At 38.0% G+C, this 27,566-nt stretch overlaps 1 protein-coding gene across 5 annotated transcripts in view; it reads right to left on the bottom strand.

Annotated features, from left to right (window-relative positions):
• Window positions 1-2,429: 2,429 nt before the first annotated feature.
• The window catches only part of INTS9 (integrator complex subunit 9), a 128,412-nt gene continuing 103,275 nt past the window's right edge, over window positions 2,430-27,566 (bottom strand). For 2 of the 5 annotated variants that reach the window (XM_031950918.1, XM_031950914.1), the window contains 6 exons: window positions 19,747-19,871; window positions 15,829-15,882; window positions 15,520-15,687; window positions 6,526-6,624; window positions 4,203-4,340; window positions 2,430-3,302 (listed from right to left, as the gene is read on the bottom strand). In XM_031950918.1, the coding sequence (XP_031806778.1) occupies window positions 3,126-3,302; window positions 4,203-4,340; window positions 6,526-6,624; window positions 15,520-15,687; window positions 15,829-15,882; window positions 19,747-19,871 (761 nt within the window). In that variant the 3' untranslated portion in view covers window positions 2,430-3,125. The remainder of the gene's footprint in view (window positions 3,303-4,202; window positions 4,341-6,525; window positions 6,625-15,519; window positions 15,688-15,828; window positions 15,883-19,746; window positions 19,872-27,566) is intronic. The other 3 variants (XM_031950916.1, XM_031950915.1, XM_031950917.1) reach the window with 3 other exon arrangements.

Raw genomic sequence — 27,566 nt, 5'->3', positions numbered from 1 at the left:
CATTTACCTAAGACTGTTTTCTGGGGAGTTCACAGTACAGGACCACTGAAAGTTTCTCTATAAAACTTTTTAATATTGGTTCTCAGAGGCAGACTCAGGACTGCCCAGAAGGTACTGTGTTCTATGAGCAACGCAGAATTACAGTTGCACAAAGGAAATTTGAGATGTGTCAATCTAGAGACATCTCCATCCCAAATGGACTATTTGAGCCCAACCTGCAGTGAAGCCTTCCAAGCTCATATTGGACTAAGCCACAATTGGACTTTAACCCCAACATCATGATGTCATTGTGCCTCTTCAAGGACAAGAGATAAAAATCAATGGGGATTGGGGATGGTGGGGAGTGGGGTGGGGGGGCAGAGAGGAAGACAGAACCAGGTCCTGAACTCCCCAGAGAAAAGAAGGAGAATGATCTGGAGGCTGGTAGATAAATATCACCAGAAATAATATTTCTGGATAGAGCAAACTAGAGAGAAGGACAAGTTGTTGAGTGTTAATGGCCAAATAGAAATGGCAGTGGTGGGAAGCAAGGAATATTCCTCATCTCCCTCCTGTTGCTGTATGCAGAAAGACATTTTTTACTCCAAATCCCACTCTTTGTCAGTGTTCGCTTTCCAGAGCTGGGCAAAGAGAAATCAACTGGACTATTTACTGTCCTGTACATGTGACATTCTGACATCCACCCCTATGCCTTTGTGCAGAATAGCTTCCATCCTAAGAATGTTATGTTTTCTCACTTCCACCTCTGGGAATCCTTAACTCTGTTCAAAAGCTCAGTTCATTTCCTCTGTTACCATTTTGTGCCCTCCTACCTTCCAAATAATATTGTATTTATAGTCAATTTTGCAATTAATGTGTATTTCAAAATCACCAATTTCTTCCAATGCAATTGCTATATTAGGGAACATTTTTAGCTTCACACAAATTTCCAGTTACCTTCTGAGTAATCACTCATTTCTTTACCAAGAAATACTGACAAGGCAGAAAACTGCCTCACTTCATAATAACTCACAAGCTCCAATTCTTCCAATGTCTATTTCCACGAGCAAAGATAAAGTACTTTTGGTAGGGAGGATAAGCAGAGGGCTGGTCCATCCCACCCCCAAATCCACCCCATCACCTTCCACTATAGTCTCCTGCCCCAAGACCTGGAATATCAGCAGTCTTTAATTTATTGTACAGCCTGATGCTGTAGACATAGCCATTACTGTTTTTTCAATATTTATTTCTTAAGCATTCAACAGGTATAAAATCTGTTACTGTTTTTTATTAAGTTCCTATCTTTTTTTATGTATTGCTGACAAATTTTTGAGCACTGTACATTTCATTTTCCCCATAAATTCTGTGGTTTTTATTGTGTCATCTTGCATAGAGTTCTGCTTTTTGGAATCCATGTATCCTGATATAGAAGAACTTCCTGTACTTTGTATTATTATTATTATTTTGTATTTACTTATTAAATACATTGTTATTCTTCCCTTTTGAGCTCTTTGAGAGCAGGAACTGTTTTCATTTAGTTCCAGGACCTAGTAAAATGCCTGGCACATAGGTATTTAATAAATGCTAGTTGAGCTGAAATAAATTGAAATAAGGAGGAAACTACAATCTGGCAGCTGCAGACACAATAATAGTTTTACTAGAGGATTGTTCCTGGCTCAGTTCTAATTTCCAATGGGCTATAGCTATAAAAGGAAACAGAAATTAGTGAATTTCTAAGGCCACAGAGAAGTATAATTACATGCAGAACTAAATCTGTTGACTTTTTATAAAGCTGAGCTCTACATCTTGACATATAGACACCAAAATATTACTCTCCATGTTGTTTTTTTCTCTTTCTCTGTTTTTAAAAATCACAAAATTTGGCATTTTCTTTTAGATGCTAGGATAGTCCCCCTACTTTTTTCCTCCTCTTTTCTGGAAATTTCCATATGGAATGAAATCTTCCATACCGAAGAGTTCATTCTCCATGCACCTGTACAGCTGGTTGAATCCTTTCCTTTTTGTCCCTGCTCCCATTTTCCTGCACCAGAACAGGTTCCTTTGTGTGAATAGAAACATCTACATAGCAAACATTTTTTGCTTTAATTATATCACTGGCTGCTTAATTTGTGTGTGTGTGTGTGTGTGTGTGTGTGTGTGTAAAAAAGCTTCACTTCTATGCCCAAACTATAGGTTTGGACTAAGACAGGTTAAATGACTACAATATATATATGTATAACAGGGGCAGCTAGGTGGTGCAGTGGATAAGGTTGCCACACCTGAGTTAAGAAGAGCCAAATTCAAATCTTGTCTCAGATTCCTTATCTGTAAAATGAGTTGGAGAAGAAAATGGCAAACTCCTCCAAATCTCTGCCAAGAAAATACCAATTGGAGTCACAAAGAAATGGACGTGACTGAAACAACCGAACAATATGTACAACAGAGCAAAGTATACTTTGGCAAAAATAACTACCTTTTATTTAAAAGGAGGTTTCTTAAAAATAAGATAAAGATTGATGTGGTTTATTTTCAGTTTTTTTTGGGAAAGATATCTTTTGATTCAGTTCTCTGGGAAAGGCAATAAAAGAAGCAAACAAATAATGCCAAACAGAAGAGTTCCCCTTTCCCAGCCAAGCAAAATTTTGAAAATAAACAAAAGTTGGTCTAGACACCTTACCTTTCCACTAGTTTTTGCCACTGGTCACTACAACCAATGAACAATCTGTTGCCTTATATTTGGATTACTTGGAAACCCAAACTGGAAAGTCTAGAATTTAACCAAAGGCAGCTATCTCCCTGAAGCAGTGGTAAAAGTGCAGGGAGGACTGTTTCTGTGTATCAAACCCAGACTACATCTCTCAGGAACATCCATTTTCCTCAATACTCAAGCCAGATTTGAGAATAAAAGAGGACCTTGTTAAAAACCAAGGAGAAAGACAATATAGAGATGTTCCACTGATTTCTGAGCCTTGTGGCACAAACAACAAAGTGACATGGGATCAGGGATTCCCCAGGACTGGGTTTTCTCAGTTCTCCTTATGTTGGAAGCCATGTTAGTGACTCACTACGGCAGAAATGACCCGAGTTTTCAGAGAATTCTAGAGCTGGGAGTGACCTTAGAGGTGATCTAGTGCAATCCCCTTAATTTAGAATTTTTGTAGGAATTTGAGCACGAGGTCCCGAAGCCGAACTCTGAGCATCTCATCGTTGTCACAGATGATATGGGTGGAATCTTCTTCAATCTGGATAAGGGTCTCGGCCTCCTGGAGGAGGACGATGTGTCCTTTAGCAGTGTCCTCCACTTTGACATCGCTGAAGCCATGCTGCCAAGGAGCAAAGCAGACAAGAGACTGGTAAGTCTTCCGGACTGGGGAAAGGAATGTCATCAAAGTGGTGCTATTTTCACTTATTGTGAGGAGAAAGATTTTAAAACTGCTCTTCCTAGTATTTCTTAATGCAAATTTTCACCCTAGTCAGTGAGCCCATCTCACTACATGGAAAAAATCACTTCTCACTTAGACACTTGAAGCTTAGCTTGCTGCAGGAGAGTTCTGAGTTCCAGGCCAGACCTCATCACACCTGACAGAAGTGTCAGAGCCATCTCCAACAAAGCCCTCTTTTTTACCGATGAGGCTGAAGCCTTGTCCATGGTCAGAGAGGCAGGAAGCCTCTTAGTGGAGGGGAGCCCCAACCTCACTTCTTTCTCCTCCCTGGCCATCTTCCCTTGGGGCCTGGACACAGCCTCACCCGCTGGGCTCTCCAACTCCGCGAGCGCCACTTCTACCTTGCTGGTGTTGCTGCTCCCACAGGGGCGTCTCGGGCTCCTCCCCTGTGGCCTGGCTCACCACCACTGTGACCTTCCAGACCATGATACCCTTTCTTTGCCAGCCCTGCCTTGTGTACGTTACTTCCCCAAGTGCTAAGTACACAGTTAGCATTTGCTAAAAGCAATCATTTATGTACTTTTCCAACTTTTCCTCTCCTTCCTTTCTTTCCTTCCCTCATCATTCTTTTAAGTTAACAGTTTTAAAGAGATGGAGGCTGTAGAGGGACCTAGAAAACTTTTGGAAATCAGTGTCCTAAGTAGAAATGAATAAGCAATCACTGGGAGAGAATGTAGATAGACTGACAATTGCCAACATAAGGTTGTTAAAATAATGAAAAGAGAGAGAACCCAAAGAAGAGCAGCAATGGACTCATCCAAATATGAGCTGGATTCTTACCTTCTCCAAAGTCTGAACAAATTGGTCCACAGGGATGGAGCCACTTAGGAGGGGCTTTAGAAGTTTACAGTCTGGGATGTCATCACTCACTCGCTTCCTCTTCTTGCTGGCCGGGGGCTGGATGGGCCTAGGAGGAGACTAGAGCATGAAAATAATTCAGTTCCCAAAATCATGATAATGGCTTCCCATGTTGACAGTACAGGCTAATGAATTTACATGTGGCAAAGCATCTGGTCTTAACCTGACCAGGAAGAGCAATTGGCCTTCAAGACTTACTGTAGCTACAACTGCTGGAAGTGGAGGCAGGGTTTGACTCCAAATCTCGCTTCACATATTTACTAATTATGTGGCTCTGGGCAAGTCCTTATTCCCTGAGCCTCTGTTTCCTCCTCTGTAAAATGAAGATGATAGCGGCATATACCTCACACAGGTTATTGTGAGGATCACTGGAGATAAAAGGTGTAAAGCATTTTGCAAAAGTCAAAGTGCTATGTGATTGTTGGTGGAAATGTGAACACATCCAGCCATTCTGGAGAGTGATTTGGAACTATGCTCAAAAAGTTATCAAACTGTGCATACCCTTTGATCCAGCAGTGTTTCTACTGGGCTTATACCCCAAAGAGATATTAAAGAAGGGAAAGGGATCTGTATGTGCCAAAATGTTTGTGGCAGCCCCGTTTGTAGTGGCCAGAAACTGGAAAATGAATGGATGCCCATCAATTGGAGAATGGTTGGGTAAATTGTGGTATATGAATGTTATGGAATATTATTGTTCTGTAAGAAACGACCAGCAGGATGAATACAGAGAGGACTGGCGAGACTTACATGAACTGATGCTGAGTGAAATGAGCAGAACCAGGAGATCATTATATATCTCAACAACGATACTGTATGAGGATGTATTCTGATGGAAGTGGATTTCTTTGATAAAGAAAAGATCTAACTTAGTTTCAATTGATCAATGATGGACAGAAGCAGCTACACCAAAGAAAGAACACTGGGAAATGAATGTAAACTGCTTGCATTTTTGCTTTTCTTCCCGGGTTACTTCTACCTTCTGAATCCAATTCTCCCTGTGCAACAAGAGAACTGTTTGGTTCTGCACACATATATTGTATCTAGGATATACTGTGACATATTTAACATATATTGCTTGCCATCTGGGGGTGGAGGGAGGGAGGGGAAAAATTGGAACAGAAGTGAGTGCAAGGGATAATGTTGTAAAAAATTACCCTGGCATGGGTTCTGTCAATAAAAAGTTATTAAAAAAAAAAAAAAAAGTGCTATGTGAATGCTAGTAGTAGTAGTAGTGATGATGGTAGCAGTAGTAGTAAAGTAATGATATAGAACTGGTCCCAAACTCCCAAAGCTGTTTGAGAACATGAGCCAAGAGCCCTAGAGTCACCCCAGAATGAGGGTGGTCTTTCCCAGTATACTGTGGGCCCAGTGTTCCTGCTTTGATTTTTAGTCACCCCCCTCTCTGAAGGATCTTGGAGTACATAAATTGAGTGGCTGGCCCGAGTAAGATTTTAGCTAAGTTTAGGGTATCAAATAGGTATATCAAGAGAAAGAGAACACATTAGCTTCATTAGCTTATTTGTCTCTGACTTATTACCACCTTTCTTTTCTAAAAAAATTTTTGTAATTGTTTCATTTGTGCAAGTCTTATTCCCTGCTATCCTGTAAAAGCTTCAGTTCTGTGATATTTCCCACTGAGGCTTCTTGTTAGACTAGTCAGAGAGAAGTTAATTTCTTTGCCACTACAACTTTATAAGAGATATCCAAGACCTCTATGTTTGTAGAAGACTTCTGATATGTACTGGCGACGGGAATACTCACATGGATGAAATTACAGATCTGTGAAATAGTTTCCTTTATACCTAAAACAGGGCTGTGCATAGCATTATTAGTTTGTTGGCTGGCTTAATGAAGTTTGAGAAAGTTTGAATTATTGTGCTGTGAACAGACACTTAGATAATTTGCAGTCTTCTCTATGAATAATTTCCTTCTCCTTTTATCTCATGCAGGCATGTGGGCCAAAGATATAAGTGGAAAGAAATTGATATGCAGCTCACTCTTTGTTTCAGATATAATTTATCAAGTGCCCAGGATCACAATTATGCTGGTTAGGGAAATACCACTGCTCTGGGAGCTTTTTTCATTTTAAGCTTGGTAGAATATTGTGTTAGTTAAAGGTGGGGGCAATAGAGAGGTCATGAATATACCAAACAGAGGGATTCCTTATCGTCTCTGCCCCCACACCTGACCAATGTGAATCCAGGGGTCGGTGCAATGCAGTTGATACCAGTCCTCCATACTGTACCTGAAGAACATGCTTGTTATCTTTAGTGTGCAACACAGCGGATACAGTTGCTAAGGAAATGCCAGGCTTAATCTCCAGGGGCACCAACGAATCTGCAAGCTAAAAGCATAGTATAGTTTTCAGCCAGGAATTATTCTGAAATGTAGGAAGACACAGAGCTACCCTATCCAGATCAGGAACTAAAATGAAGGATTTAAAACTTGGCTTTTTCAGTCTATCCTGTGTGCAGTAAGGTCCACAGATTCCTATACTATCTTTCAAATATCCCTAAGCACTACTGTTGAAAGGCCTCCCTGGACAGGCCTACCCAAGGACAGGATATGGTTTTTTGGCTATGAATTGCTCATTTTCCTACCGTGAATATAAAGGTCACCGTCATGAATAATTCTGATTTTCCCTCCCAATAGAACCCCCTCTGTATACTTTTCCCTAAATGACTAAGAAATAACAATTGTAACATCTAGCATTTATATAATTCTTTAAGTTTTGCAAAGTACTTAATAATTATATTATTATTAGTTAATTAATTATAATTATTACTAATTATAGTACTTATCCTCACAAAGGAAAAAAGTAAAAGAATGGTGATATTTTGAGAGATTCAGGGAGAAAAAGATGGAGAATGGGGAGATAGGTGTCTGAACTGTATCAAGCTTCCTTTTACATGACTATCTGACTTCTCACAAACATAATGGGGATTTGAGGACTAGGGACTCATGAACATCTGGTTTCATAACTACATCTTGATTTTCAAGTCCATCTTAAGATTTAGTAGTGTTCTGTTTTTCTTCTTATAAAACCTATTACTTCTTCCTGAATGGCAACTCTGAAGCAATGAGAGAAACTTCCCCATTAGTCATCCTGATACCTTCCTGCCTTTTTCTCTTCTTGAATCTCTATTAAAGAATCTCAGAGTTGGAAGGGACCACAGAGGTCATTCAGTCATACTGGTAACTACTGCTCACTCCCTTCATGTGTAATCAGAGGTAGCTTGTCCAGGGAAGGGCAGAAGAGAGAAATGTAGCCACATACACAACATCAGATGTGATGTCAGAAACATTGGGCAAAACTCCAGTTGTAGGACTCTGGTAAGTTACTTATCTATTCAAGATTTCCTATATGTAAAATATAAGTAAAGAATACTGCATGCTATCTATCTCACAAGTTTTTGTGATTAAATATAGTACTGTTGATAGAATGCTTTATGAAATACCCTTGGGGGTTATCTTGTGCCTAGCTTAGACTGTGATTCACGACTCCATATAGGGTCTTATGAATATAAAATTATGATTTATTATCCTTCAATGCTTCATTTGTATACCTGTTTTTATATACCTATTAAAAAATGTGTTAGGTGAAAATTGTGAGTAGAAAAAGTTTAAGAAGCTCTAGTCTAGTGCAACTGTGAAGAAGCAGGAACTGTCTATAATATCTCTGGAAAGCTGGTCATGGAATCTCTACTGATGGAGAACTGAGAACTCATGAGGAAGTTTGGTCAGCTTTATCTTATCAATAGATTTCCTTTATTTCAATTCATCTTTTTCCCACCTATACACCCCTAGTTCCTTAAAATGATCCCTGTGGCATAGTTTCTTGTTCTCTGTTTTGGTCACTAACTTTACACATACTCCATTTATCGATGATTCTACTGTTCCAACTAGGCTAAGAAATTGCATTTTCATCTGGTGCAATATACTCTGTAGGCAGATCAAAATGTCGTAATTTTGATTTGACCACCATTGTCACATGGTTTACTGTGTTGAAAGCGTAGGCTGATCTTGTTCCTTGAGGAAGACTTGAAGAACATCTTTCCACATGCCAGACTGTTTGGAACAATGAATGGGTTCCCAAAGGAAACAGCAAAAGCTTCAAAAGCAAAAAAAGAAGCTAAGAGACAGTTTTTTTTTTTTTTTTTTTTTTTTTAAAAACAAGATAACAGTGAACAGAATAATATAAGACAGGAGAAAGGAAAGGAAAAGGACAGCTGGAAAACTGCAGTTTAAAAACAGATTTGAGGCTCTTCAGGAAGAGGGGGGAACTGGATATTATCCTGAAGAGGAAGATGCTCATCTTCCAAAGAATGATTTAATGAAGAAGCTCCCCAGGTGATGGAGATTCCAATAAGGGTCAGAGATCAACGGCTGGAATGTTGGAATCTTTACAAAGTGTTAAGACATTGGATTTGATAGAGACAATAGTTATCTGATTTGGCATGGTTCAGTGTGATTGATTTGATCGTAGAAAGAGATATTTTGGGCCAGAACTTGAAACAAGGTACTAAGTGGAACTGATAGAACAATGCTTGTGTTCACAACTTTAGAGAGCTCATAAGTATCTAAGTACTCAATGGAGTTCACACGTTTGGGAGAGTTCAGGGTTAGGTTTTGCACTCTGGGAGATAACCCAGAATCCCTCTCCCTGTGATTCCTTACTCACAGATATCAAGGCAGCTATTTGTTGATTCAATTATAACAAAAAAGAGTTCTGTTGTCTTCCTGGGCCTATTAATCAAGACATATAGAGAACCTTACTAAAAAATTTACAACTATTCATTTTTAGTGCATCATATGGACATAAATGTTACTGCCAAAACTAACCTAAGATGTATTACCAATGATTACGAATTCTTGGGAAAGGAAATGAAAGCTGCAGGAATACAGGTTTTATTTTCCTCACTGTTGAAGGGAGGGATTCAGAAAAGATTTGGATTTCTGGGCCAAAACCTAAAACAGAGAGAAAGATACACACCCAAGCAGAGAGATATAAAAGGTATGAAATATTTATTGCCTGGGAGTCTTGCACTTCGAAAATCGCACAAAAAAGGCTAAGAATTAAAGATTAATTAATTAATTAATAACAAATTAATAATAACTAAATAAAATTATTTAATAATTTAATAAATTTAATAATGGACTATAATTTAATAATTATTTATAATAACTATTATATTATATTATAATATTAATATAATTATAATAATTTAATAATATTAAATAATTAAAATTAAAAATTAATAAAATTATTTAATAATTAATAATTATAGTTAGTTATTATTAAAAATGGGGTTAATAATAAATTTATTAATAAATTAAAGGCTAAGAATTAAAAAGTATGGAAAACAGAGATTATTACATACACCTATCTTTCATGATACATATCACAGAGAACACCTACAATAAATAAAGAGTGACAGTTTAGACACCCAGAAAAAATCTAAACCTGTAGCTTGAAATTATCTACACAGAGGTGTCTAACCGTTAGGCAACATACAAGAACTAGAGAGCCAATGCAAGGAAACAAATTTGTCACTGTCAGAAAAACTAATGAGCTCCTGGTTATATGAAGAGAGGCATAGCTTCTCAGTGCCCAGCACACAGATGCTAAGTGCTTAATGATTGCTGACTGAGTGACCCATCAGATCCCATCTAGAGTATTGTGTTCAGTTCTAGATGAAGGATCTTGATAAATGGGGGAGTATTCTGAGGAGGGCCACCAGGACTTGGGCCACCAGATCCTTGTTATGGAATCCATAAGGAAAGGTTAAAGAACATGTTTAGCCTGAAAAAAAGAACAGGTGGAGGAGAAAGATGGGACACGACTGCTGACTTCTAGTATGTAAAGGGAGGAGGGATTAGATTTGTTCTGTTTGACCACAGAGGCCGGAATCAGGAAAAAATGCAAAGAGGCCCCCTAAAGCTTGTTCTCAAGAAACAACTCTCTTTAATAATGAAGACTATCCAAAAGCAGAATGATCTTAGAAGTCTTTAAGCAAAGGCTGGATAACTCTTATGTTTGGCATGGACTATATGGCTGCTCTAGTTCTTTCCCCAGCTAAAAATCGGAGAGCATTATCCTTTGGCAGGAGGCATGCAGTGAGATCTCCACTGATCTCTTCCTTGGCTTTGTACTATTGAACATTTTAGTCAATCTCTTGGATGAAGGCATGGATAGCATACTTATTAAATTTGCCAATGACTGGAGCTAAGAGACCCAACACATTATATGGCAGAAATGGAATCTACATAGACCTTGACAAACTAGAACATTGGGAAAAATTCTGATGGGGTGAGAGAACCCAATAGGGATATATGTAAAGAGATTCAAAAAGTTGACTTCAACAAAAGGAAGAGACAATAAAACTGAGGAGACAGGTAAGTTTTTCTGAAAAAGATCTGGTAGCCTGCAAGCTTAATACAAGTCATCCATGGGATGTGACAGTCAAAGCAGCAAAGAATTGAGAGAGTTCCAGCTTTCAGGAGAAGCCGACGACCCTTTGTACTTTTTTTCTGGTCACCCATACCTGGAGTCTTGTGCTCATTTCTGGGGGCTGCAGAAGAGGATGCTGCTGATCAGATGGACAGTGCTCAGAATAAAGAAGGGCCTTAGTTCACACCATATAAAAACTGGTGGAAGAAACTGGGAGGTGTTTAGTCTTGAAGAGGAGACTTATGGGGAACATGATGGTCATACTTTATGATGAAGGGCATTATTTGCCAAGGGGATTTACCTAATTCTATCTGGCCCCAGAGGGCAGAACCAGGAGCAAGGGGGAGGGAAGTTATAAGCAGGTTTGATGTTAGGGAAAATTTCTAACAATCAGAAGATGTATGAGCATGGAAAAAGCTGTGCTAGCAGGGAGATGGCTTCTCCTCCTCTAAAGCATAGGATGGATGACCATTTGTCAGTATGGAGTTTCCTTTTGGATATAGGTTGGGTTGCTGATGGTCCTTTTACTCAAAAATTCTCTGATTTCTTCAGTAGTTTGTTTCCCTAGGCAATAAAATACAAGCTCTTCAACTTGCCCTTTAAAGCCTTCTGCAATCTGGTTTTCACTAAATTTTCTAGCCTGTGCTTTATTCTGCATTACTCCCCTTTCCTATATGTTGTGTTTTCATCAAACTTCCTCTAAACCTGGAGTTCTGCCTCTTGCCTGTGAGCCATTACACAGGCTGTCCCTTTGCATGTATCTACTTCCTCCACACTTTAAAAGAACAAAAGGTGGAGAATTTCAAGGGAATTAATGAAAAACAAAATTCAAATGAAGGTGACCTAGCTGTACCTGATCTCAAATTATATTATAAAGCAACAGTCAATAAAACCATTTGGTATTGGCTAAGAAATACATCAGTTGATCAGGGAATGGCTTAGGTTCACAGGACAAAATAGTCAAGCACTATAGCAATCTAGTGTTTGATCAACCCAAAGATCCCAACTTTTGAGCAAAGAATTCATTATTTGACCAAAACTACTGGGAAATTGCAAGCTCATTTCAGGTTTCAGCTGCTATGTAAAGCCTTTCTTGATTCCTCTGTGCTTTTTCATCTCTCATGTGACCTAAACATTCCTTGCATGTTGTACTTGCCAGTAGAATGAAAGTTCCTTTAGGGAAGGGGCTCTTTTTCACTTTTGTTTTTGTATACCCAGCTAGCACAACGTCTAATAAATGCACACTTAATGACATGATTTGTGTGTAATTCGGGCAAAATACTTTTAGGAAAAGCAAATCTTAGTCTCCTACTCTTTATCTACATTGCCATCTTTTGAATTACATGTCATGCATTTTCTCTTTTTTAATTGCTACCATACTGGTGGAACTCCGTCAGCTAAAGAATGATCAAAAGAACATTTATTAAGTGCTTACTATGGGCCTAGCACTGTGCTCAGCATTTCTATTCTAACTGGATATCTAGTAGACATCTCAAACTCAATATATCTAAAACAAAACTCATTATCTTCTCTAAACCCCTCCCACCTTCCAAAATTTCTTATTAATGTGTGCATCAACATCTTTTCAGACAACCAGGCATGCAATTTCAGTCATCCTTGCTTCTTTACTTGCACACAGTCCACATTTCCAATATGCCAAGTCTCATAATTTTTACAACTCTATTATGTACTCCTCTGCACTCACACAAACCTCACTCAAGCTGAAGGCCCTCCTCAATTCACACCCATACTATTAGTAGAGCAGATTGTTGGGTTTCCCTGTCTCAAGTCTCTCTACCCTTCCATCTATCCTTCACCTAGACACCACACTGATGTTCCTAAAGTACAAGCTTGACCTCTTGCTTGGTGAGCTCCAGTAGCTTCCTATTACTTCTAAGATAAAATATAAATCCTCTCTTTGGCTTTAAAGTCCTTCACAACTTGGCCTCTTCCTACATTTCCAGCCTTCTTATACCTTCCTCCTCTACCTACACTCTTCTTCTATTCAGCAACAATGACCTCTTGGCCACATCTCTTGATTGTTGTCTCCCATGCTTGGAATGCCTTCTCACTTCCCTGGCTCCCTTTAAGATTCAGATCTAATCTCATGTTACAGAAGTCCTTTCCTAGTTTCTGCCATTGAGGTATTAAGATTAATTAAAGCAGAGGTGCCAAACGCATGATTGTGACCCCAAATCAGGTTAAAATGTAATTGGAAAATGTGTGACAAAATAAATAAAAGTATAATGCAACACTAAGATAACACTAAGATACTAACATATGGTTTTAATATGTACTCCCTCATTTCTGAGTCTGACACTATGGGATTTAAGGCTACAGTACTATTCTAGACAGCCATGTTCAGTAGTTCTTAGCACAAATGGTAATGCCCAGGGTTCCCAAGAGTACAGCAGAAGGAAATATAAGATGGCCTGCTGGACAGAGGGTATTAGCAGGTGAAGAAAGGACAATGGGAGTACATAATGTGAAAAAAGATCCAGGAAGGGATTGAGCCATTAGGAATTGGGCAGGTGAGATCTCTTTCCTGCTCATGAGAAAATTCTTGATTTCCAATAGAGATCTAAACTGGGACTCTTCAGAACCCTAAAACAGATTAGACTTATGACTTGACATCTCTCCTGGAACAAAGGACTGGAAAGATGCTATAAACAAAAGTACTCTAGCTTTCATCCCAGAAACTACGTGAAATCCAAGGGCTTTCTTGACTCATTCACTTGTCAGTTCCATATAGGCTGATTAGCAGATTAAAAGCACAATGAAAATGCCAGGATTTTTATTGGTGCTACCTAAACATCTGGGATTAATATGAACAGAAAGGGACATTTTGGGGGGCAGAGGTGGTGGTTATTATACAAGGAAGCTGTGAAAAAAAGTTATTTCCCTTTGAGTAATAACACCATAATTGTGCCTTAGTAGCAAACAAAACAAAAGCTGCAGCAAATTTTCATCCCATTCATTTCAGGCAGGTGCTTCCCAAAGCAATCAGAGAAATAATTTCAAGTGATAACACACACTATACTTTGAAAAGAGGAAAAAACATTTTGGCCCCTTGTCCTTGGTGCCAAGAGACAAAGCAGTAATGAATAATCTGGAGAGCAGAAATGATGCAGAGAGGGGCAAGATTGCCAAAATCAGCCTCAGGGGATCATCCAGCCCTACCATATGTCACAGAGGTGGGAAGACAGGCAAATAACTGTACTTAATGGAAGCAAATAGGTTTACTCATCAAGCAAGCAAAACAGGATGGTGATGCTGAAACTTATTCACAGATGCGCCACATGTTATTTCCTGGAACTGTCCAAATTCCCTTTGGGAAAGACTTCTAATCAACAAAATGATCCAAATGCATGGTCCAAATACATTCAAAAGAGAGGCCATGAAGATATGGGCCACCACATCTAAACTCAGTGTTTTAAAAATCCTCTGGCTTGAAGCCTTTCAGCTTAGTAGGAGTACAGCCCAGAAATTGTGCTCCAGAGGCATATGTGGGGTCATCTTTTGCCATGATAAGCCACTGGGCAGACAGTGATCCATTTGGCCATAGCGACTTATGAAAACCTCTAAGGTGTGGCAGGACTGTAACCTACAGCTGTGGAGGGCTTACACAAAATCACAGATCTTTTAAAGTATTTGGAGAAGTAAGCTACTTTCTCAGTAATCCTTAGGCTAAAGACAGAGAGATAGGTGAAATTCCTAATTAACTGAGAAGCTTCTGGGATGGGTGATTTAGCACTCAGCTTCTGGGAAGGCTATCTCCGTGATACAGGATATTATATGATCCCATGTAAGTCACTTCACCTCTCAGTGCTCTAGGCAGTTTGCTAAAACTATAAATTGGCACAGCAGATATTGTTCCGTAGTATTAATTCTTCCCAAGGACATCCCTACCCTGATGAAGCTAGAGGTTTAATACAAAAAACAAGAGAGGAGACTAGACATTGTTTTTTTTATAAGCTATTTGTCCCATTTCACTCCATACTGTACAACAGTTAGAGACGCTTTCCAGAAGAGAACAAGTCAAGGCAGGATTCTCCTGATTTTCTTAGTATAGCATGTCATGACTTCCTGGGAGCTTATGCTCTTCTGTCATAGGAGTTTACTACTATTTTTTCCTATCTAGACAGAAGTTCCTAAAGTTTCATATTTATGGGAGACATTAAGGCACTTAGGAGTCATAAGACTGTTGGTTAGGCCAAAATAAAATTATGGGCAGTGTAGTAGTAGAAACAGTTATTTCTTATAATTCTCCTATCCACTTCTGTATTGCACCCAAACTGTCCTACCAATCCTATTCCCTGAACGAACCATACACTCTGTCCTCTACACAACTTCTCTGCTTTTGCACAAGAGATATCCCAAACTTGGAATGAACTTCCTTTTCACCTCTGCCTCCAAGAATCTTAGCATCCTTTAAGGCTTGGCTGGGTGCATGAAGCTTTTTCTAATTTTCCTAATGATTAATGTTTCCTACCTTCTCAAATTATTTTGTACTGACGTGTCTGTATACATGTGCCATCTCCCAGTAGACTATAAATTTCTTGAGGTTAGGGCCTTTTTCATTTTGGTCTCTGTATACCTAATATTCTGTGTACAACTGGCACTTAAATATCTGTTCAACTGAAAAGCACGATGGGGCTAGTTTTTAAAACGAGAGCTATATTTATCTCTATCAGACAAACGCTCCTTTATCAGAAGTGTGACTATGAGCAATCTAGAAATCTCTGCCCAATGTGTTCTTTGGGTGCAAAGCCCAAGTACAGTGCTCACCTCGGGCATGATCTCGATCTTTTCATAGCGTCGCTTGAAGGGTAGGGCCAGCACTTCGGCACGCCGATAGGACATGGCAGGGGGCTGGCAGTCAATCACGAGGTCCATGCGGTGGGCCTGCGCAGGAGGAGGTTGGGTATACTGCTCTGGACACACCACGTGGAGGGGCTGGGGAGGCAGCAGACAGTGAGTTAGCGTGGACTTGCTCCCAGAGGCCAGCCCGGCCCAGCCCGACCTGCCCCCACCCAAGGTCCCTCCAGCCCCTCCCCCTGCACCTGGTCTAACAAGGGCGCTGGCTCAGCTACTTACTACCTGTGCGACTTTGTGCGAGTCCCTTCTCCTCTCTGGCCTCAGTTTCCTCATCTGCAAAATGAGGGGTTGGATGAAGCGACCTCTAACATCAGTCCCAGCTCTATTGGAAGACTGCCACCTGTTTAGGGGCCATGTCCCCTCCCCCAGGGAGGCATGGGCTCTGGCAGGCAGGGACAGGCCCGGGGCTGCCTCAGTCTCCCCAGCACTAGTCAGGACCTGGCACAGAGCAGGCACTCAATAGACGGTCTTGGAATGGAGCTGGTCTTAAGTCTTGCCAAATCTGTGACCGTATCTCCATCTCACATCTGATCCCCTCACTTTCTCACAGACAAACTCTTGGGATAGCCTCGTATCTCTTTTCACTTTCTTACATCTAGTTCCACTCAGCAGTTAGAATAATTTTAATTTTCAACATGTAATTTCCTGCTCAACAATCTAAGCTGTCTTTATGGCTGAATGTATCAAATTTAAATTCCTATGCCTGACTTTCAAGGCTTTCCAACAACTACGTTCTCTCTAATATCAAATCCAATTTGTTACTCTTTAAAGTGGAGTTCGTTTCATCTAAGCAAATTTACTTCCTCGCTCCTTATTTATTTTTACTTTTATGCCTTTCTAGGGATCATCTCCCCTACCTGAAAGTTGCAGCCATTCTATCCTGGACAATCAGAATCTAAAATCAGGGATGACACTTTAGAGGGAATCCATGAATTTGGATGGGGGAAAAATGTGTATCTTTATTTCAAGATAAAGTTCTTCTTTGTGATCTTTTATGTTTTATGCATTTAAAAGCGTAATTCTAAGAAGGGGTTTAGAGGCTTTACCACACTGCCCAAGAAGTTTATAATACACAAAAGGTTTTAGGAATCTTTGCTCTTAGCAAATTTCCTCCATTAAGTCTTTGCTGATAAATAAACCCTATCTAACCAAACACTCCTTTATCACCACTCATGTACAATCTAAGTTATGTGATAGAGTAAGACATATTATCTGGCATTCTTAAGTAACTGGCACTGAAACGAATCCCCAGGGAAAGAGAGCAACCTTGCTGGGATGAGATAAAAATACAAAGTACACAGGCAAACAAGGAAGACGACCCTAATAGAGGCGGTGAAGAAAGGAACATGAGATAGGGGGTGAAAACAGCTCTCTGGGAAAGTGGGGACAGTGCTTCTTGGCAGGGAGGGAAATGGTTCAGAAATCAAGAAGAAATCAAAGAGGGTGCAGTATTATTCAAAAGTCTAACCCAGACTTCTTTCTCTAAAATCAGGAAGCTGAGGTGCTGTAACACTTGCATTTACTTTTGCTTTGCAAATATTCTTAAGTCACACTTACATTTGGGAACTCCCTCCTAACCTCAGTAAGACTCCATAAAATCCTTCAGGAAGAAAAGTCATTTCTAATTCTCTCCTTATCACTCTGCTTCAGTTGTTAGACGATTAACCTGATCTGTGACTAAGCCTCAAGCTCAGCACCTGAGTCCCTCTCTGTGGGTGGCAGCTTTATGATATGTTCTCTACCACCAGGTGGTGCTAGACTCACATAATAAGCAGTGACATCTCTTGGACACCTAAATAGCAAATTTAAGTTTTTAATACAAAACTTTTTAAAATTAACATAAAGATATTACAAACTAATAAAAAAAATTAAAACTTTTCAGGGCAATGGGGAATGAAAACACAAATCTCCCTACATACAATGAGTTCAGTAACCAACAGCTGCCCCTTTAATAGTGAACCACATTTGACTTTCACTTCAGACAATCTAGAACTCTAGGTTTTCCCTTATAACTCACCACAAGCCAATTGAGTATGGTATTTCTGTCCTTTAGACCTGCCTGTTTCCTTCTTCCTTGAATTCCTTTCTTTTCATCTCTGGAATGGTGACTAACAGTTCTGGGTACTCTCTTTCACTCTCCTATCTGACTTTAATTTCAGTCTAAGGTGTTTTTTCCCCTTGCTCTTCCACTTCAGAAGATCACACTAGGTTTCCTCTTTCCTCTTGATTCAGACATTATTATATAAGAGAGAAGCCTAAACACTTTCAAATAGCATGGGTTAAATAATTAAAAATTTAGTAACAACACAATGGAAGAGGGTTTTAATAATTTTCTTATATGAACCAATGACCACAGAGGGACTCAAATTACTCTACCATCTCTCTTCCTGAAATATATGCATAGTGATTTTTTGTATAACGTTTCAAGCCTGTGTTTAAATGAGAATGTTTTTGCAAGTTTTCTTTCTATTTTTCTAAAGTTAACAATAAAATTAAATTAAATTTCCTGAACACAAACAGGTGAGATGGTGAAGACAAACACCTTGAAGGATGAGAAAGAAGAAGACAGTTATCCTGGGAATAAACACTTAGGAATCATTAACAAGGCAGATAATATTAAGCTCTCTAAGGCAGAGATTAGGTTTCCTACTTCTGTTGTAGTTCTCCTTAGAGCTAGAACATCATACTTTTTCTACAGTAGATTTTCGAAGAATGCTACTTAACAGGAAGCAAGGTAGCATAGTGTACAGAGCATGTGCATAAAGTCAGGAAGACCTGAGTTCAAATTCTACCTCAGAAACATATTACCTAGGTGACTGTGGGCAAGTTGCTTAATCTCAGTTTCCTCAGCCTTACTCTCAGCCTCAATATTCTAATCTGCAAAATGTCTCTAAGTCCCCTTTCAACTTCAAATACAGGCCTCCTTGTCAATACTAATAATTCAGATTGTAGCTTCCTGTGTCATTATCTACCAAATAACCCTCTCTTAATAAGATAATAATTTAAGTATAACTTAATATAACATAATTTTAAATACCATCACCTATCACCTTCATTTAAAAATAGTTTATAATTATTTTATATTAATGTAAATATAACTTTAAATAAAATAAAGGAATCTTACTTGAGCTAATTAAGGACAAGACAAACTCCAAGAGTAAAGAAGAGCCATTAACTTTTCAAGAAACAATTTTAAGAAAAAAAAGTGAGGGGGAAAAGACAGAGTAACACAAAAATGAAATTAAATTGGCAGTCTGTTTGTAGTAAGAGTGGAATTGTACAAGAAGGGCCTAAGTTACTGAAAATTCCTTCAAGAATTATAAAAGAAATCTCAAAATAACATGAAATTACTTTTAACTCAGTGCTGTTTTAATCACAAACCTGTCCTATATTCTGTCCCTATCTTTTGGCTATATTTTCTCATTATATGAATGTATTATATTAAATTATATAATATTGTTATGTTATGCTATTATTATGTTATATATAGTATATGAACTATTTGACTATAGCTGTTACCTTTCATATTTTAAGATCATGACAATCCAGACTTTCAGATTCCATCAGACTGTGTGTGTGTGTGTGTGTGTGTGTGTGTGTGTCTAAGAGAGAGAGAGATAGACAAAGAAACAGACACAAACACAAAGAGAGAGAAGGAACAATCGTTCTGAACACATTATGCAAGCTTTTTCAAAGAGATGTCACTTGACAGAATTATAGTAATGATTATGGTTTTGCAAAGGCACTGAAAAGGATTTCACTTGGATTCAATGAAAGTGAAAACAGAAAATGAAAGGAGGGAGCAATTTTTCTTATTAACTTGGTAGGCATATAATGTTTGGTAACTGAATGACTTCAGTTATGTTGTAGAGGAGGTTCTTGGATCTAGTTTTAAAATATACAGGTAAAATAAATATTAATTCACTCTACTTTCTTTTATCATATCTCTTTTCAAATGAAATCTTTCAATAGCAGCCATGATAGCTTCCTTCTCTAAATTTTAGGAGTATCTGAGACATTTCATAGATGTCTCTGAAATAAGGTGACACAGAACTTCCAACTCTGCAACCAAGAAGGTTGGTCCCATATGAAATAGAACTTCTATTAGCACAGAGAATGTCAGGTTCATATCATCACCTGTACTTCCTTGAGCAGCTTTGACACCTGAATGAAATTGAGCCTTGTATCGATAGGACAGTAGATACACTTCATGGCCAAAGGTTGGTAAGGAGCCAGTGCATCTAGGTAGGAGAAGTCAGGTTCTGGGGAAAAGAAGAAAAAAAGATTTTAAAATAAAAGGAGGCAACAAAGCATTTTGTTGGTGTAAACCAATGGAGTAGCTAGCACTGCTACTCTTCAGTTTCCAAAGGAGATTGGATTGTGGGCTCTAAAGTTTCTTCAAGCTGTAATTCTATGGTTCAATGATCCCATCTCCTTTTTTCTCTTTATGAAAATGCCAATCAACTTGAACCATATCATCTGCCTTTCTGTCTGCCTCTTTCCTCTTTCCTTCCTTCCACAATTGGGGTTAAGTGATTTTTCCAGGGTCACACCTAGTAAGTGTTAAGAGTCTGAGGTCAAGGGGTGGAGCCAAGATGAAGGAGAGGACACACGCATCTTCCTAAACTCTTTTTCCCTCAATGTATTTTTAACAATATTCAGCCTCAGAATTAGTGCTTGACTATCAGAACCCATGAATACTGGGAGTACAACACATTACCCAACTGAAGATATTCTTGAAATTTGCCAAAAAAGGTCTGTTTTGCCCATGGCAGGGTGGGAATGGTGGGGGGGAGAGGGGGAAGGGGGAAAGTAGACCAGGCACAGACCTCAAGCAGGCAGGGAGAGCTCAGGAAACAGCTCATGCTGAGCAGACCAGAGGGGGGTGGGGAATGGTCTCAGCTGGCAGAAAATTTGAGAGGGGAACTTTACCAGTGTGGCTACTTTGCCCTGGCAGCAAGCCAGAAGACCAGCATAGAAGTTATAAACACAAGGGGTAAAGACTATAACCCAAAAGCTAGGGTCTCTCAGGACCTGGCCACACCCATCCAGCACCCAGAATGGCTTAGCATGATCCAGGCACAGCCACAGTACTATTAGCTGTCTTTCCACTGCTGCTGACTTTGGGACCTGAAATCAGGTTCCAGTTCAGCCAGAGAGTGCTGTCCCACTGCCCCTTCATTGCTACTTCCTGTTGTCTGCAGAGGCAGCTTAGAAATACCCCATTGCCCTCCATAAGCCGACCATAGTTTGTTTCTTTGTTTTTGTTTTGTTTTTTTCCAAAATGAGCAAAAAAGCAAAGCACGTTCTAACTATTGATAGCTTCTATATGGAAACAGAGCTGACTTCAAACCCTGAGGGGACTGAAAACAGTTTGTCTCTAGATCCAAAAGTGGATATGATTTGGTCCCAATGACACAAGGCTTTCACAGAAGAAATTAAAAAGAATCTTAAAAGAGAGCTAGAAGAAAAATGGGGAAAGGAAAGGAAAGCTTTGAAAGAGGATCAAGGCAAGTCATTAAAAGATAGAGTGGAAAAGAAATCAACTCCCTGAAAACCAGAATTTGTGAAATAGAATTTATAAATTGAAAAAGGTGAACAATTCCAAGGAAAGCAGGATTTGTGAATTGGAAAAAGAAAATAATTCTTAAAAAAAAAAAATTGGCAAAATGGAAAAAAATTCCACAGAACAAAAGAACTCATTTAAAAACTCAATTGGACAAATACAAAAGGAAAAAAAAAAGGAAATGAAGAAAATAATTCATTAAAATTCAGACTTGAACAAATGGAAATGAATGACTTGAAGAGACACCAAGAATCAGTCAAGCAAAACAAAACAAAACAAAACAAAAAAAAAAAAAAAAAAAAAAAAAAAAAAAAAAAAAAAAAGAAAGAAAGAAAGAAAAAAAAAAAAGAAAAAATAGAAAAAATGTTAAATATCTATTTGGGAAAACAACAGACCTGGAAAATAGATCTAGATAACATAATCTAAGGATTATTGGACTCCCTGAAAAATATTATGAAAAAAAGAACCTAGACACTATTTTTCAGGAAATTATCAAAGAGAACTGACCAGATATTATAGAAAGAGAAGGAAAAACAGACACTGAAAGGATTCATTGATCACCTACTGAGAGAGATCCCAAAATCAAAACTCCAAGAAATATTGTAGCTAAATTCCAGAACTATCACATCAAGGAAAAAATACTACAAGCAGCCAGAAAAAAACAATTCAAATACTGAGGAGCCATCATAAGGATCAATCAGGATCTAGCAGCATTGAAGGATCGAAGGCCCTGGAATCTGATACTCTGAAAGGCAAAAGAACTTGGTATGCAGCTAAGAATAACGTATCCAGTCAAACTGAGCATTTTCTTCCAGGGAAGAAGATGGACATTCAATGAAATAGGTGAATTCCATTTATTTCTGACAAAAAAATCAGAGCTAAACAAAAAGTTTGACCTCCAAATATAGGACTCAAGAGAAACATAAAAAGGTACAAAGAACTCTTGAGAACTATTATGGGTATAAAGAGTACATGTGTAATTTGGTTTTCCTGTTATAATATAAAAAAAGGAACTAGAGGTGGAAAGGAAATTGTACTAGAAAAAGGGAAAAGTGGCGGTAAAAAGAGGGAAACTACATCTCACGAAGAGGCAAAGAAAACCTATTATATCTGAGGAAATGAAGGGAGGAGGATGAACATAGTGTGAATCTTACTCTCATCAGATTTGGCTCAAAGAGAAAATATTAAACATATTTGATTTACATAGAAACTTCCCCCACCTCATTGAAAAGTGGGATGGGAAAAGCAAAGAGGGAAGGGTTAAGGTAAATAGAAGGGAATATAGAAATAGTAAGGAAAAGGTTTAAGGGGAAGGACTTCAAAGGGGAGGGAGGGATTCTAAAGAGGAGGGCTGTGTGAGGCAAGTGGTGCTCATAAATCTAATACTGGGGATGGGGGTAAAGGGAAAAGGAAAAAGAAAAGCATAATTTGGGGAAATTAAGATGGCAGGAAATACAGAATTAGTAGTTTTAACCATAAATGTGAATGGGGTAAACTCCCCCATAAAGCAGAGGCAGATAGCAGACTGGATTAAAAGCCAGAATCCTACAATATGTTGTTTACAGGAAACACACTTGAACAAAAGTGATACATACAGAGTAAAGGTAAAAAGCTGGAGCAGAATCTATTATGTTTCAGGTGAAGTCAAAAAAGCAGGGGTAGCCATCCTCATCTCATCTCAGCTCAAGCAAAAACAAAAACTGATCTAATTAAAAGAGATAAAGAAGGGCACTATATCTTGCTAAAGGGTAGCATAGATAATGAAGCAATATCAATACTGTAAACATATATGCACCAAGTGTATAGCGTCTACATTCCTAAAGGAGAAGTTAAGAGAGCTGCAAGAAGAAACAGACAGCAAAATTATAATAGTGGGAGATCTCAACTTTGTACTCTCACCACTAGATAAATCAAACTACAAAATAAATAAGAAAAAAATTAAAGAGGTAAATAGAACACTAGAAAACTTAGGTATGATAGATCTTTGGAGAAAACTGAATGCAGACAGATAGGAGTACACTTTCTTCTCAGCAGTTCATGGAACCTATACAAAAAGTGGCCATATATTAGGACATAAAGACCTCAAATTCAAATGCAGAAAGGCAGAAATAGTAAATGTATCCTTCTCAGATCACGATGCAATAAAAATTGCATTCAATGAAAAGCCAGGGGAAAATAAACCAAAAAGTAATTGGAAACTAAATAATCTCATCCTAAAGAATGATTGGGTGAAACAGCAAATTATAGACATAATTAATAATTTCAGTGAGAATGACAATAATGAGATGTCATACCAAAATGTGTGGTATGCAGGCAAGGCGGTAATAAGGGGAAATAAGCTTACTTGCATAAAAGAGAAAGAGAAAATCAATGAATTAGGTTTACAATTAAAAAATCTAGAAAAAGAGCAAATTAAAAACCCTCAAACACTAAACTTGAAATTTTAAAAATAAAAGGAGAGATCAATAAAATTGAAAGTAAAAAACTATTGAATTAATAAATAAAACTAAGAGTTGGTTTTATGAAAAAAACCATCAAAATTAGATAAACTCTTGGTAAATTTGATTAGAAAAAGGAAAGAGAAAAATCAAATTGTTAGTCTTAAGAATGAAAAGGGAGAAATTTCCACAAATGAAGAAGAAATTAGAGCAATAATTAAGAGTTACTTTGCCCACCTCTATGCCAATAAATTTGATAACTTAAATGAAATGGATGAATACCTTCAAAAATAACGGTTGCCCAGATTAACAGAGGAAGAAATAAATTGGTTAAATAGTCCCATTTTAGAAAAAGAAAAAAACAAGCTATTAATCAACTTTAATCAACTCCCTAAAAGAAAACTCCCCAGATGGATTTACATATGAATTCTACCAAACATTTAAAGAACAATTAACTCCAATGCTATATAATCTGAAAAAATAGGGAATAAAGGAATCCTACTAAATTCCTTTTATGACACAGACATGATACTAATACCTAAACCAGGTAGGATGAAAACAGAGAAAGAAAATTATAGACCAATATCCTGAATGAACATCGATGCAAAAATCTTAAAATAAAATATTAGCAAAAAGATTACAGAAAATCATCCCCAGGATAATATACCATAACCAAGTAGGATTTAAAGTAGGAATGCAGGGCTGGTTCAATATTAGGAAAACTATTACCATAATTGACTATATCAATAACCAAATTAACAAAAACCATATGATCATCTCAATAGATGCAGAAAAAGCATTTGATAAAATCCAACAACCATTCCTATTAAAAACACTTGAGAATATAGGAATAAATGGACTTTTCCTTAAAATAGTCAGTAGCATCTATTTAAAACCATCAGTAAGCATCACATGTAATGGGGATAAAATGGAAACATTCCCAATAAAATCAGGACTGAAACAAGGTTGCCCACTATCACCATTACTATTTAATATTGTATTAGAAACGCTAGCTTCGACAATAAGAGATGAAAAAGAAAGTAAAGAAATTAGAGTAGATAATGAGGAAACCAAATTATCATATCACTCTTTGCAGATGATATGATGGTATATTTAGAAAACTCAAGATTCTACTAAAAAGCTATTAGAAATAAACCACAACTTTAACAAAGTTGCTGGATACAAAATAAATCCACATAAATCATCAGCATTTGTATACATCACTAACAAAATCCAACAGCAAGAGATACAAAGAGAAATTGCAGTTAAAATAACTGTTGATAGCATAAAATGTTTGGGAATCTATCTGCCAAGGGAAAGTCAGGAAGTATATGAGCAAAACTACAAAACACTTTCCACATAAATAAAGTCAGATCTAAACAATTGGAAAAATATTTAGTGCTCCTGGATAAGCTGAACAAAGATAATAGAAATGATAATATTATCTAAACTAATCTATTTATTTAGTGCTATATCAATCAGAACTATTTTAATGTTCCCAAGAAACTATTTTAATGACCTAGAAAAAATAACAACAAAATTCATCTGGAAGAAAAAAAGGTCAAGAATTTCAAGGGAATTAATGAAAAAAAAAAAAAAAATCAAATGGTGGCCTAGCTGTATCTGATCTAAAACTATATTATAAAGCAGCGGTCACCAAAACCATTTGGTATTGGCTAAGAAATAGACTAGTTGATCAATAGAATAGGTTAGGCTCACAGGACAAAATAGTCAATAACTATAGCAATCTAGGGTTTGACAAACCCAAAGACCCCAGCCTTTGGGATAAGAATTCATTATTTGACAAAAATTGCTGGGAAAATTGTAAGTTAGTATGGCAGAAACTAGGCATTGACTCATACTTAACATCGTACACTGATAAGATCAAAATGGGTTCATGATCTAGGGATGAAGAATGAGATTATAAATAAATTAGAAGAACATAGGATGGTTTACCTCTCTGACCTGTGGAGGAAGAAGGAATTTGTGATCAAAGAACTAGAGGTCATTATTGATCACAAAATAGAAAGTTTCAGTTATATTAAGTTAAAAAGCTTTTGTACAAATAAAACTAATGCGGACAGGATTAGAAGGGAAGCAATAAACTGGGAAAACATTTTTACAGTTAAAGATTTTGATAAAGGCCTCATCTCCAAAATATATAGAGAATTGACTCCCAATTTATAAGAAATCAAGCCACTCTCCAATTGATAAATGGTCAAAGGATATGAACAGACAATTTTTGGATGAAGAAATTGAAATTTTTTCTAGTCATATAAAAAGGTGCTTCAAATAGTTGTTGATCAGAGAAATGCAAATTAAGACAACTCTGAGATACCATTATATTCCTCTCAGATTGGCTAAGATGACAGGAAAAGATAATACAGAATGTTGGAGGGAATATGGGAAAAATGTGACTCTGATGCATTGCTGGTGGAATTGTGAACGGATCCAACCATTCTGGAGAGCAATTTGGAACTATACTCAAAAAGTTATCAAACTGTGCATACCCTTTGATCCAGCAGTGTTACTATTGTGCTTATAATCTTAAAGAAGGGAAAGGCACAACAACCCTTATACCATCATCTACTTCATAGGGCAGTTGTGAGAATTACAACATTAGGTAAACTTAAAGCATTGAAACCATTAATAAAAAGAACAATTAAACTCAGTGGTTCAATAGACATTTGCTGAATGCCTATCAAAATGTTGTAGGAAGGACTTCAACTGGAACTGCCTGACTAGAAAGGTTAAGGAATTATAGGTGATCCCTTCCAGAAACAGTGTGCAGCTTCAAAGTCAGGAAGACCTGGCTTTATGTCCTACCATTGACACACACTTGCTATGGGAACCCTGAGCAATCACTTTTCAGTATTCTTAGGTAATTCTCTAAGACCCCCAAGTTGCACAGAAAGTGCCACGTGTGAATTGCTAGGGGGAATTCCTTCATCTGGGAGTTCTATTTATGAAACTGTATGTTCCATTTCAATCTCTAATCTATTACCTCCAGATTCTTGTTGCTATTTGTTGTGTCCTGCTTTCTAGAGCCCCCAAGTTGGGGTGACAAAATGTACTGTAACTTTCTAGAGCCTCCACACTATTGTGGATTAAAATATACCTTCCTTGTGCAGAAGTGATGAGGGGGGACTTCTGAGGATGGTGGAAAATGGGAGTCTGTTTATTCCAAGGACTTTCCCCTTTTTATACACTCATACCCTTAAGTTACAAAAACACTGGGCATGCATTAAGTATATACTGCCCTGGTGGGACCAGATGAACAACTTGCTATTGTATGTAGTTTGCCACCTGGTATTCTTTCACTTGATTCATTGTTTCAATCACAACACAGGTTGTCACAGCCCCCTGACTTCTCAGGAAGGCTGAGAGCCCTCAGGGGAGATGTGGAGCCGAACCAGGCATTGTTAGCAGGTTCCCTCTAGGCTGAAGGGTCTTATACCTCATCTAGAATTCCCCCACTGTCTGTGACCCTCTACAGCTTTTAAACCTCCAGTTATTTATTAAGTACTTTACAGCTTACAGAAGATTTAGTTTTCATAAAAAACCTGGGATGCATCCAGCACAAATATGGTCATCCTCATTTTGTGGATAAGACAGTTGAGGCCCAGATAGGAGAGGTGGCTTGATCTGGCAACAGATCAAGGCATAAAGCTAGTAAAAGTTTTCTGATTCCAAGCAGTGCTAAGGCTGTCTTGCAACTCCCCTTTCTCCCTCCTGTTTTGGGAACATAATCCTACTCACATTTAGCTTTGAACCAGCTATCTGAGTGAATTCAAATAAATGGGGAGGGTGAGAAAATACCAGGACCTGGAAGGAAATCCTCTACAAACTTACTTAGCAAGGTCATAGGCATTTCATTTAGGCAAATCAGGCACTGGCTTGGACAGTTGGCAAAGAAAGTTAAGACATGCTGGATAACATTTCATCATTGTTAA

Source organism: Sarcophilus harrisii, chromosome 2 (genome assembly GCF_902635505.1).
Source record: "Sarcophilus harrisii chromosome 2, mSarHar1.11, whole genome shotgun sequence".
In the NCBI taxonomy this organism is placed as follows: Eukaryota; Metazoa; Chordata; class Mammalia; order Dasyuromorphia; family Dasyuridae; genus Sarcophilus; species Sarcophilus harrisii.
The sequence above is the reverse complement of the archived record's forward strand: the minus strand, read 5'-3'. Positions and strand labels throughout refer to the sequence as shown.